At 47.9% G+C, this 12,434-nt stretch overlaps 1 protein-coding gene across 1 annotated transcript in view; it reads right to left on the bottom strand.

The window, feature by feature from the left end:
- Positions 1-1,538: 1,538 nt before the first annotated feature.
- The window catches only part of Fstl4 (follistatin like 4), a 404,387-nt gene continuing 393,491 nt past the window's right edge, over positions 1,539-12,434 (bottom strand). The window contains exons 15-16 of the mRNA XM_047556989.1: positions 10,113-10,222; positions 1,539-7,977 (exon numbers count right to left, since the gene is read on the bottom strand). Of these exons, the coding sequence (XP_047412945.1) occupies positions 7,275-7,977; positions 10,113-10,222 (813 nt within the window). The 3' untranslated portion in view covers positions 1,539-7,274. The remainder of the gene's footprint in view (positions 7,978-10,112; positions 10,223-12,434) is intronic.

The raw sequence follows: 12,434 nt of genomic DNA, 5'->3' as shown, positions 1-12,434 counted from the left end.
TGCTGTGCCCATCATGCTCACCTTCTTGCTGTTTTCTCTTGTGCAAGTCCATTGCTTTTGCTGCTCCTCTTGGCAGGCAGGCTGTCACCCACTCTGTCCTTCCTTTGGGACTTCCCACTTGACTTCTCTCTCACCTCATCCAAAAAACCCAGCATGATTTCCTGTATGCACCCTCTGTGAACCTGTGCTCCGGTAGTTCTTCTTGGCTCTCTGACTCCCGTGGACTGTGGGCTCCATGTGGACTAGGCCTGGGTACTGATGATGGTCTTTGGAAAATGATGATTGAACAGGAGAGTAGATGTGGTTGCAAAGGTATTCTGGCTACAGGAGAATCAGTCCTTCTCTTAAATCTCAGAGAACTGGGCATGTGAGGCCTGGATCCAAGAACTTTTATCTCTGTGGCATACTTTTGCTTGGTCAGGAGAGAACAGTTAGGATGTCAGATGGGACAGAATCGCCCCCAACCTATTGAAGATCCTGGGACAGGCTGCACCTTTGCCACCCCATTCCCCCAAATGCCAACCCCTGACTTTCTGGAACTTGTGATAGATAGGAGATAACCAGAGTGTATGCAGGGATGAGCCTAACCTTGGGCAGGGCAGAGAGCAAAGGTGTGTCTGCTTTCTGCTTTATACCATGTTTTTGGGTGTGGATCAGATGCAGGGTTATGCAAACAAAGGGAACTGCTGGACCTCCTTCTAATGTTAATGAGGCAGAGAGAGACTTGTGGGGGCGTCTGTGAGGAAGTGGGGCTGCAGCAACTGAGGCTCAGACTTTGTCATATGGGTATCTCAGCAGCGTCAAAGGTCGGGGTGTGTGTGTCGGCGTGTATGTGGACTTGGATTTGAAACTTGGTTCTGTTGTATGAGCCTTGGTCTTTTTCTGTAAACTGGGGATTTCAATGGCACCTACTTTGTTGGGTTATTGTAAGGTTTAAATCAAACATTTCTTAAATGCATATTACGGGGCTGAACACAGTGCTCCATGAGAGGGGGAGCAGTACTGTCACTGGGATGGTTCATTTTATGTGTCAACTTGGTGGGTCCACTGCTATAAAATGAATGTGTTCCCCCCAATTCATACATTGAAACCCAATCCCCAATGTTATTTATTTACTTATTTTGGTACCAGGGATTGAACCCAGAGGTGCTTAACCACTAAGCCACATTCCTAGCCCTTTTTATTTTTTATTTTGAGACAGGGTCTTGCTGTGTTGCTTAGGGCTTCACTAAGTTGCTGAGTCTGGCTTTGAACTTGTGTTCTTCCTGCCTAAGCCTCACAAGCCACTGGAATTACAGGTGTGCATCACCACGCTCAGCCCAATGTGATGATATTTAGACATGGAGCCTTTGTGGGAGGTGATCAGACCACCTACATTTATGATTGCAATGGACAGGAAGTGGTCTGCCTAAATCAGTTCTTGCTTTAACAACTGTGACAGACTGGTGCCAGAAAAAGGTAACTTTTCTTAAGTTTTATTGTAAAATTCTCAGAAAAAGAGCATTTACAATGACAATACTTTATGATAATCTGTGAATCATCTTTTTATCAAGTGGTACTGCAAATACATCATGTGTTCAATACCGTGTCATACGTCAAAGTAAACACAAACTTATTTCAAATGCCACATACTGTTACTGTGTTGGTACAAATTTCTACTAAAGTTGATGTATTAAAAATAATTTATATATATTTTATAAATAAGGAAAAATTCACATGTATAATAATTACAGGAGGCCTTTTGAGAAATAGTGGTGATTACAGAAAATATATTTTGGAGTCTACACAACTGCTCAAAATAATGTAACCTGCCTTGACATAAGAGATCTGAAAGTTTTCTGAGGTGGGGAAGGATGAGAATCTTAATGGGACAAATGGTGTGTGGCTTCACATCCTGAGGGTCATTCAGTGATGTGAGAGCATGAAATGGTGTGTGCGACCACTCCAACAAAACTCCATGCCCAGTTCTGCTTTTGATCATCTCACGTGACCTTCAGAGAGCACAGGCAGCAGCAGGAAGGTAGGAAGCAATGGGGCCGGGGCAGGGTGTGAGAGTGGGTGGCCAGCCCCGAAGCCAGCTGGTGGTGTGAGAGGGCAGGGTCCAGGGTCTCGGCCCCCCACTGAATGCCGTGGGTCTGGGGCAGGCTGCAGGCCTGTTTCCCTTGCCTCTCAGAAGTAGCTGAAGTAGCAAGGAACTGGTAGCTCTTCCACCTCTGGCAGACGCCATGCTGGGCAGTGGATGTAGATCTAGAGTTAGGACATTTCTTTTTTTTTTTTCATTTTGGAGTGCTTGGGCCTTACAAGCAGCCAATGCTATTTGTCCTTTCTCTGATCTTGAAGGGGGTACCTCCAAAGGGCAGCGTTTTCTGATCCTGTCATGGTGACGTGTGGAGAGTATTACCACGTATTACCAGACTTGGTGCAGGGGCCAGTCCATAGTTATTGCTTTGTGGAGTGTAGGCTGAGTTCTCCAGAGCCCTCGAGGGCAGGGCCCAAACTCTCTGGGGCCACATGGAAAAGGGATGGTTCTCATATCCATCAAGGTGAGCTTGCAAAGAAGGGTGTATGAATTGTGACTTTATGTAAAAATACAAAAACATGCAAAAAACTCTGGTGCTGGCTAAGGAAGCCTTGCTATGAATTTTGGAAGCTAATCTCCACTCTCTCATTTTCCATAATTTCACACATTGTATTTGGTTAAATTAGTCTTCCCCACTGGCTGCCCACAGCTCTAAAGGAGGATATAGAGGCATCAGACAATGCTTTCTCTTTGCCCCAGTGTGTGCTAGGTGGCTGAAGTCTAAAACCTGCAGGCCCAGATAATATGCTCAAATCCTCAAGTACTTATTGTTAATCTGGTGTAGACAAAAGCAGGAAGTGAGTTGAATTCCATCAGCTACTGGCGTCTTTTAGTCACACACCGAGGTTAGGCACTGTATTTTTCCCCCTTTGAATATTTTAAGTATCTTTGTTTTATAATCTCTATGATTCTGGAGAGAAACCAAGGCAGTTAGTAACTTTCTTGATCAAAACTGCTTTGTCTACATGCCAATCTGATGGCAAATCATAGCATCTGGTCTTTGAGTGACTTCTCACTTGAACCCCAAAGCATCATGGGTAAAGGTCACTGGAGGGGCTGGGGTGGGAGTAAGGTCAGTTGCTCCTTGAATGGTGGGAGCTATTGTGAATTAGCTCATGAACAGGGGGTCCAAGTTGCAGGAAAGGAACAGGAAAGAAAGAAAATGAATTGGGGGTGCAGGAAGTTTGGGGAACTTGGGCCCCTAAAAGATAAGGTTTGGATGAGATACTGTGGTCTTTTTCTGCAGGACAATATCCTACTTCCTGATAGTTTGGAGCGACTTTTCTCTTGTCTTGAATCCAGATCCTTCATGCAGGGTTCTTCTCTGTGAGCTAGGGTTTAGGGTATGATTCTGGGCAGCAAAGGGCTGCGTTCCAGTGGGTTCTGATTGCTGTTGGACTGGGATTGATGTTCCTGGGTGGAGTAGGCTAGTAAAGGATGTCCATGTCAGCCCTGCAGTCATCTTATGTCACTGGCCTCCTGGCATGGGGCAGCATTCTGGTGGTGCTGGGTGCAGGGGAGGAGAATGTGAGGTAGATTGGTGGATGCATAGGAGGGAGGGGGAAGCAGGGTCAACTCTCCTGGAGGCTTGCTTCCAAAGAGGAGGGTTAGAGTGAGTTGTAGGGTTTGCTAGTAAAAAGGGTTCAGCATTCGTGGTATTTGAATGAAACACATTGTGAACAATGAATTAACTACACTTTTAAGCCCCTTGTAGAAAAATATATCCAGAATGAATCTATTTCACATCTCAGTTCTGAAATCTCCTTTAGTTCACAGGTTATTGGTCAACAGAAAACAAGATGTGTCTGTACAAAGCCAACTCCAGGTTGCTTTTCTAAATGAAGACTCAGCAGTTATAGTGCTCCATGGTGGCAGGACATTCTTGGCTTTAACTGGGTTGTAAGCCATCTTCCAGGGCATCTACTTGGAGCTGGGAGCCCTTTACTGCACACATGAGCAGAGCTATGAGGAGAAGTTTGGGTTGGGGTGGGATATGCAGAGATTGAGCTTCCATCTCTAATGATGCTATCTCTGGGTCAAAGTACCTGGAGCTTGATATTTGTAGTCGTCTCCAGGCTAGAACTTACAGGGCTCTTCCAACTTCTTTCTGGGTCTTGGGGGAGGTAGCAGGTCACTTGCATGACTTGGGGACTGAAGAAATCTCTCTGGGCCAGCCCCAGGTAGAGCTGGCAAGGTCAGTGTTGCTGAAGCTGGGTTGTTGGCCTTGGCCACATTGGGGGTGGCCAACTCTTAGGTTTGCCTGTGCAAAGCATTCATGGGAAAGTCTTTCTTTCTACCATGCATTTTGGAGGTGGTTGGGTGGGTTTTTTGGATCTGGAACTTTCACTTGGGCAGAAGGAGAACAAGAGCCTCCCTTTCAAAGCTTCATGTCACCACAAGTTCACGTTATTTGAGTTTATTATTCTGGTGGTGGTGGGGAGAACTGTCAAATTTATGTGAAATTAACTGTATTTCAAAATTACTGATGGAGTTTATATAGATAGCATCTTCTGATGATTCTTTTGGTAAATCAATCCTTCTTTCATGAGGCAAACTATTAGTTGTTAATCTTTTTGCTCATCAGATCACTTGCTGGCTTTGTTACAGGAGGCCCACCTGTCATGTTGGTACCTTCTGTGCCAATGGGTTTGAAACTGCTCCTGAGCTGCTTCTGTGACTGAAGTGCATGAGGCAGGTCTGGCCTGTTATGCTCCTGCTTCCCACCTGAGCAGATCTATTGATTTCAGTGCTGCAAAGACATTTGTCTTTTTGCCTTTGTGACTTTGCTTCCTGGGACTGGGCTGCCGAAGCTCCATTCTGGGTTTCAGGCCTGTGAGTTCTTGCTCTGATTCAACTGTGTTCTGCATGCTGGTCATCTCCAGTAGCTTCACTGTAAGGACAGTGGAAGGCAGGTGTGCCTTCCAGGGACATTCAGAGACAGAGGAATAGTGACAAAGGAGTGGATGGACAGAAGTCAATTCTGGCGCTCCCAACTTACCAGTTGGATTGGATTGCTCTTTTACTTAGGAATTCTGTGACCCAGAGAGGCTGATGTTCTGGCCTGGTACTTGGGAGTTCTTTTCTTCCTTTGAGCTCAGAGACTCTTTGGCCAGGGCTGACGCTATTTTACTAAAAGGCAAAGTTCATGTACACTGGAGAATTTCAGAGATACACATGGGAATTTAAGAGTAATTCTATCAAGATATGAGGCAGGAACAAAACAACGACAGGGCGAGGTTACCATCTATCCCAGCTACTGTGAAACTCAACATTAGACTTTGGAGGTCAGTTTCCACCACCTATTCTTACATGTCTTACCTTAAAAAACATCTAAAACATGAACATACACATACATGTAGGCACACTCCTGGGAGTTGTGGGCGACAGGTTTTTGGTGGACCAAGAGATTGGAGATGCGGGAGAGAAGGGGCTGGTGTCAGAAAATTGGGGAGAGCCAGGTGGGCTGGGCAATCAGAAGGGAGTGAAAGGAGCTGGGCGTATGATATTTTCAAAATCATGGCTATGCTGGCAGGTGAAGGTGGCTAAAATAGCTGAGGTGTCTGTGACAGGGCCACCTCTCCCAACCCCTGGGGCTTATAGAATGATCGAGCCAGAAAGCATGTATAGTTTTTGACCATTGATATGGGAGAGAGAGGGACAGGGTTTTAAAATTATTATTATTGTTTTTTGTCATTTTGGAGGTAGAACCCAGGGTCTCACGTTGCCTGCCATGCAAGTGCCCTGACACTGGTAAAATTTTGTTTTGAAACAGGATCTCCCTATGTTACCCAGTCTTGAGATACTCCTTCCTCAGCCTCATGAGAGTTGCTGAGATGACAGTTGCTGAGATGACTGTGCCCAGCTAGGAAATCGGTATTTTGAGAAGCTAAGGGAGATTGTTTCCTGCTGAGTGTCTCTGACACAGTTGGTCTCCCCAAAGTTGGTTGGGCCCTCTTCTTTGCTGCCCACCTGATTGCCTACATAGGCTGAGACTTTTGGGAAAAACATGGTGGTGTCTGCCTGCAGCCTTCAGATTCTGAGTTTTGGAGTGTGTAGATTGTGACATGTGTATAAAACACTTCCTGAAAATTGTCCTCTGTGCAGTGCTGACTCAGGCTGGGGTTCCAGAGCTGAGTGTCTGGGTCTTGGGCAGAAAAGAAACCTGTCCATTGGGAACCTGGAGGGACAGCCCTCATGTCCTCGGGGCTTCTGCATTGGGCCTGGAGGCTGGGTACACCTTGCCAGGTAAGCCTAGTCTGCCTAGAATCTGGGGTACCAGGCCTGGCTAGTGAAATGTCTCCCTTTCGTGGTGAAAAGCAGTTATGCAGGGCTTGTCCTGGTCTCCTGGGTTCCCAACACAGGACTGAGTCTTTACCAACCTGATGGCCTGATCTGCACTTGGGGCAGGAGGAGTGGCAATGGCATAGTGAGCCATTATATTTGGATGACTGTTGTTCTTCTGGCTGTGGAATGTTCAGGAGTGACCCCCAGAGACATGGCCTAAGGCAGGGAAGAATATAGCTGGACCTCATAGAGCATCTTTCTGCTTACTAGCATTTGAGATTATAAAAAATTATTTTTTTTAATCAAAAATTTCCAAAATAAAGAGAGTGATTTCCCCATCCCCCAAGGTGTAATAAGTCTCATTGGCTCTCCCTCAGGCTTACGCCAAGTCAGATGGAAAGGAAAGCAAGAAGCAGCTGTGAAGAAGAAAGCGAGGTCCCAAGCAAGGACAGATGGCCTTGAACTCCGGGAGGGAGAGTCCCTGCTCCTGCTCAGCCCTGCTTTCAGGCCACTCGGTTCAGGGCAAAAATCTGGCTGGGGCTGGCGGGACAGGATGATGACTATGTGAAGGCAACTGACAGAAGTGTCAGGCTGGAAAGTAGGATCTCTTGGTTCCACAGCATCCCCAGGTGACGCAGCGTGCAGCCTGGTACAGAAATGATTCCTTTACACAGCAGCATGTGTTCTCGTTGCGGCTCGAGGCGTAAATCATACTTCCTAATGAAAAAACCCCAATCTTGGTAGCAGCGCATACTTTATACTAGGAAACTTGCAAGGAGACCAGTGTTGAACCACAAAGCGGATACGGGATTTTGCTTTTGTCTGTGAAAATGTACAGCGCGCCTGCTTGGGGCTGCGGTGTCAGGACTAGGTGGTGCCCCTGGGGCCCAGGGCTCTGTGCTGGGCTCCTTCATACCTCGCCCACCCACACCACCGTGGCTCCCCGCTTGATGCCCGACACCTCACACCGCAGTGTGTTTTGTCTTCCGTTGATCAGGAACAGTGACTCTTGGGATGGTGTGAGGAGGTACTGTCCAAACAACCCGCTGTCCCTCAGGACTCTGCGGGGTCTTCCCCAGGGCCAGACTGGCCCTGTGGGTGGTTCCTTTAAGTTCTTCAGCATGCCCATCTTCCCTGTGGACAGTTCCAGGAACAGTAGGTCGGGCTGTGTCTCCAGAGTGGCATAGATGTCATACTGATTACCTTCGGTGAAGGAGTGCTGGAACACCAAGTCTGAGATGCCCGGGTTTATTTTCAGATCATACCGGGTCTGGATCTCTCCCCTCATTGTGACCTCCTGCACGTGCAACCTGGGGCTATTGGCAGAGGTGCTGACAATGAAGCGCCCATCCGGAGACACATGGGGGGTGCCTGTTACGCCACTGTTGGGACCCAGCACAGAGTCTGTGACGCTGTCAATGAGCAGCTGCGGGGCGGTGGAGGTGGGGGTGTCCTGTTGGCATTGGACGAAGAAGTAGCCGCCCAGGTGGGTGTGTGCCATGGCCTGGGGCACACAGCCGTGGCTCTGCAGGCTGATGGTCTTGAGGGGCATCAGTGTCTCTAGGTCTACTTTGTGAACTGCAGGGTCAGATTTGTTGAAGATGAAGCCAAACCTGGGAGGGAAAAACTGAGGTCAGTCAGTGGGAGGCCTCTTTGAGGAGCAGGGGCTCTGGCATTTGTGTGAAATGATTGCATCCCACCCGTTTCCCTTTATCACAATCCTTCAGTGATCTCAGCCTATAACCAAGCTGTGGCATTCTGCAGGGGATGGCTTCATAAGTAAATTTTCTATGATCTCAAGCCAGATGCAGTCGAGTTACAAATGTTCCTGGACTTAACCTCTAGCAACATGCACTCATCTTCAGACATGGTTTTTAATGAGGATGAAAGCCCTTCAGTGGCTTCTGCCTTTTGGATGCCCTTGAATCTGATCCCCCAAGGCCTGGGCCTCCAGGGTGAGCATGGACCAAAAAGAGATGCCTGCCCTGACGACAAGATCAGAGAACCCACATCTCAGCTGTTTTCTGCACTAAATGGTGAGTCAGAATGGGAGGATAAAAATGCAGCTACACAGGTACAGATTTCCCACCAGTGCCCTGGGCCCTGGACAGTCTCTCCTCTGGCCCTGATGATGCAGGAAAGAAGAGCATTGGGCAATGGGGCCAAGGATAGTAGTCAACTTTCGGGCAAGATGACCTGGCACCACTGGACTGCCCCACACAGCTCGCCTGGGGCAAGATGCTCACCTCTCTGAGCCTCCATGACTATACAAAAGGCAGTTTCTTCCTAGGACTGTTGAGATGATCCATCACAAGAGGGAACCTTACCGTCAATACGTACAACTACAATGCACCAATAAAAAAATGTGGAAAAAAAGAAAGGGCACTTCAGTGGAGAGACTCAAACAGGGGGTAATTTCTTACATCTGGACTTTCTGAAAATCCTCTTTGGAGGTTGGTTGTAAGTAAGCAAGCCTTTGACTCCAGGTGGGACTTCCCTTTGACCTGGAGAGGCTGTGCTCACAAAGGTCTTTTGGCGCTGGGTACACCTAAAGGAATAGAAAAAAAAAATCTCTTCCATAATTTTCTCTTGAAAAACTATCTCAGAGTGGAGAAATGCTCCCTCCCTCCAGGCATGTCTTTAAAGCATCTATAAAGAGCCAGAGCATGAAAAGAGCAGGCAATAATGCTCTTAGAAGCAACTTGAACACAAAAACTAGGTAGGAGCTACAGAGCCTAGCTGAATTCAGCTCCTTTGTGGGGGAGCTGAATTAATGCAGCTTCAAAGGCTCTTCCCAAGGTGTACTCTGTAGGGAGGGGACTCATAAAGTGGCTGTGTTCCTCCTTGGGGTCCCCTGCATCAGCTGGCAAAAATGAACCATTCTCCCTGGAGAACAGTGCTTGATGTCACAGTCCAGAAAGGCATAAACAGCCTTGAGTCTCCATACTCAGAGGGCAGACTGGGTCTTCTGGAGGGGGAGCTTTACAGAAAACTTCAGGGCCTCTCTGAAATTAATACGGAAGGCGAATGGCCAGGTTTATTTCTATGTGGTGCTGAGGATGGAACCTAGGGCCTCACATGTGCTAGGCAAGTATTCTACCACTGAGCCACAATCCCAGCCCCATGACTATTATTATATTATTAGTTTGAATGGTGGCAAAAATATTGGCAATCAGGAAGCCTTGTCTCTTTGTGGGTTTCTGCACAGATGTCCCGGGAGCTCCTAGAGGAACCATGGCTGTGGTTCGCTGGGAATGAGGCCTAATGGGGCATTGAAAGGAGACTTGGCTTTGCATTTAGTCTTATTCTGCCAATTCCTGACTCTAGGACCTTGGCCATTGTCTTTGCATCTCTGACCCTCAGTATCCTCACCTGTAAAACAGCAGTCAAGACCACCTCTACTAGATTTTTGGGTCTAGAAGGAGAGGATGCTCAACTAATTACTGTTGTTTCTTCCTCTGTTCTTACCTTGAAGGTGAGACTTCCTGATGTCACTGGTCTCCTGAAGGTATTAGGAGCTAGGCACCCTCCTTAACTATATCAGAGTATCTAAGCAATAAGGACTAAGTTCTTTGTCAGAAGAGTGTTCCTTTCTCTCCCTTCCTGATAGTCCGAAGTCAGTTCAGGGGAGGAGAAGGAGAGGGAAAGAGGAGAGGAGAGAGGAGGGGAGAGGAGAGAGGGAGAACAGGTGCCACTCTGGGCAAGGGTGGAGCATGGAGCCCTTGGAGGCATTGCAAGCCAGGTTTACCTGATGTGGTTGATGATGAGGTTTGTTGGAGGAATGAAGAAATCATCCACTCCTGCAAAGGTTGTTCGGATGAGGTGCTGGCCCTGGCCAGCACTGGCTTCTGTGATCACCTACAACACAGAGCAGGGTCCTGGTGAGGGCCCATCTAGGCAGGGGACTGGAAGCCTGGAGACACCTGTGTGCTCAGTTGTGGCCCCCAGCAGAGGGGCTGCTTGGGAGACATGGTGGATAAGTCTCAGAGAAGAGACTGGAGCAAACTGGGAACTGCTCAGGAATGCAGCAGCTGGACACCCATTCTTCCTGGGAGAGGAAGTGGTGAGACAGGAGGGAAGGTCCTGGTCATTCTCTCCTTCATGACTCAGCTTGCCAGCAGTGCCCTGTGTCAGCCATCACAATGGCAGGGTAAGGACCTGAGGGATGGTATTGGGGTTTCTGAGCAAGGTCCCTGGAACTAAAACATATTCTGTTCAGAGACAACCTCCTTTCCCACCAGGGATTCCCACCTTCTCAATCTCCAGGTCACCTAGGAAAAGAGGGGAAAGACCTTTTATAATGAAAATATTAAGTGGTGGAATTGTTTACTGGGAATTTATCTTCCTTCAATGCCGGGTTCCACATCCAGTTTATTGGGAATCTGTGGTTTCCTGTTCCCAGAGACATTCTTTGAGAGTTGTGAGTCCTGAATTTATTTGAGAAAGCAGGGATTCCCTGCAGGGATGCCATTCAGAGAGGCTGCTCTTGCCAGTTAGATGTCTTACAATTAGGATGCTGGGGAGGTGCTGGTTTTACAGCACCTTGGACTTGTTGTGAAAAGTAAAGAATTAGGCCCTGTGCTTGGTGCAAATTGGTAGTGACAAAACATGGCTGCATCTGTTTTGGATGTACTGCTTTCTCCCCTGTGGGCTTGGCAGGACACAATGAGAACCATTCTCTGGTGTGTGTCCCTGTTGTGTCTGTCTGGGGAAGGACATGCTGGCAGCTCAGGGCAGAGCCCCATGGCAAGCGATAGAATGAGGTCCCTGCTTGAAGCCCTTGTGACTGGGCTGAGCCTGAGTTAGGTGGCCTGTGTCCCTCTACTTTTTGTGCATATGCACTGGCCTTCAAGTTCCAGGCCATTGCCCAGTAGGAGGCAGACTTGTAGCCATGTGAGGGGTTTAATGTCCTTAAGGACAAGTCAGTAGGAGGCAGAACAGGAGGCAGATCCTAGCAAGGATATTTTGGCCAGTATGTATAAAGAAGGATCCAGATTTCTGAGGCCAGAGGCTGGGCCTATAGGATGAGGGCAGCCTCTGGTGGGGGCTTCTGATTCACGCAACTTGGAGCTCTTGATGCTTTGGCCTTTTGAATGGGCCTGCCATTCAATTCTGGCTCTCACATCCACGAAAACACAAACAGCGCCTGGCCTTCCCCCTCAGGCAGGTTTGAGGTTTGAGACTTTTCACCAGGCTTCCCTCTGGGGGTCAGCAGGCTGACTGCCGGAGAGCGAGGGATGCTCACTGTGATTTCTTATCTTGGGGCTGTTCTAAAGTGGCACTGGGTTCTTTTTCCTTTTTAAAAAATGGTCAAATGATACTTTCATGGCAAGTCCACGGGAGAAAATCTCATAGAACTGGGCATTAAGAAAATATCAGCATGAGGAAACTGGATCTCAGAGCGTCTAGGGGAAAATGCCAGAGGATTCTAAGGCAGCATGCAATCACTGCTTGATATCAGGCCTGTCATTTTAGCTTATAATAGAGATGGAAAATTACAGGCTGCCATCGGTCAGTGTCATTCACGCTTCACCAGTCTGACACCCTATATTCTGAGGTTACTTCATCAAAACTCAGTGCTGTGGGCCATTGAACTGATGTGGGCATGTCAGCCTTGTTTCTCCGACTCAAGAATTCCTTCTTGGCCTGGTCTTGTGTCCTGGCACTTGGGTGGGCCCACAGGTGCCCTTAAGCTGTCTCTCTGGGCTGGGCTCAGGAGATATAAACATAAGGCTGAATATTAGGAGATGTCAGTTGGTGGTAAGGGTAGGGACAAGAAGTCGGGCATCTCCCTCAGATAGATGGACAAAGCTGGTTGGGAAGTAATACCTAGAGTGGCAGGAGAACCAAGTATCCACTGGGACAGGCAGACAGGCAGCTAAAAGCTGGGCCTAGGCTTTTAGCTTTTAGAGAGTGCTGGGCAGAGTTCAAGGAGATACCAACGTTCAAAAACTGGTTGCTGGGGAGGCCTCAGTGAATGATCTCATTTATAGATACACCCTCACGTCATGACAGCAAGATTTGTTTAACAAATCCCTTCATGTAGGGTATTTAGAAAGAATATTAGGAT

The sequence above is a fragment of the Sciurus carolinensis genome, chromosome 6, assembly GCF_902686445.1.
Source record: "Sciurus carolinensis chromosome 6, mSciCar1.2, whole genome shotgun sequence".
Classification (NCBI taxonomy): Eukaryota; Metazoa; Chordata; class Mammalia; order Rodentia; family Sciuridae; genus Sciurus; species Sciurus carolinensis.
This window is presented reverse-complemented; position numbering and strand designations above follow the sequence as displayed.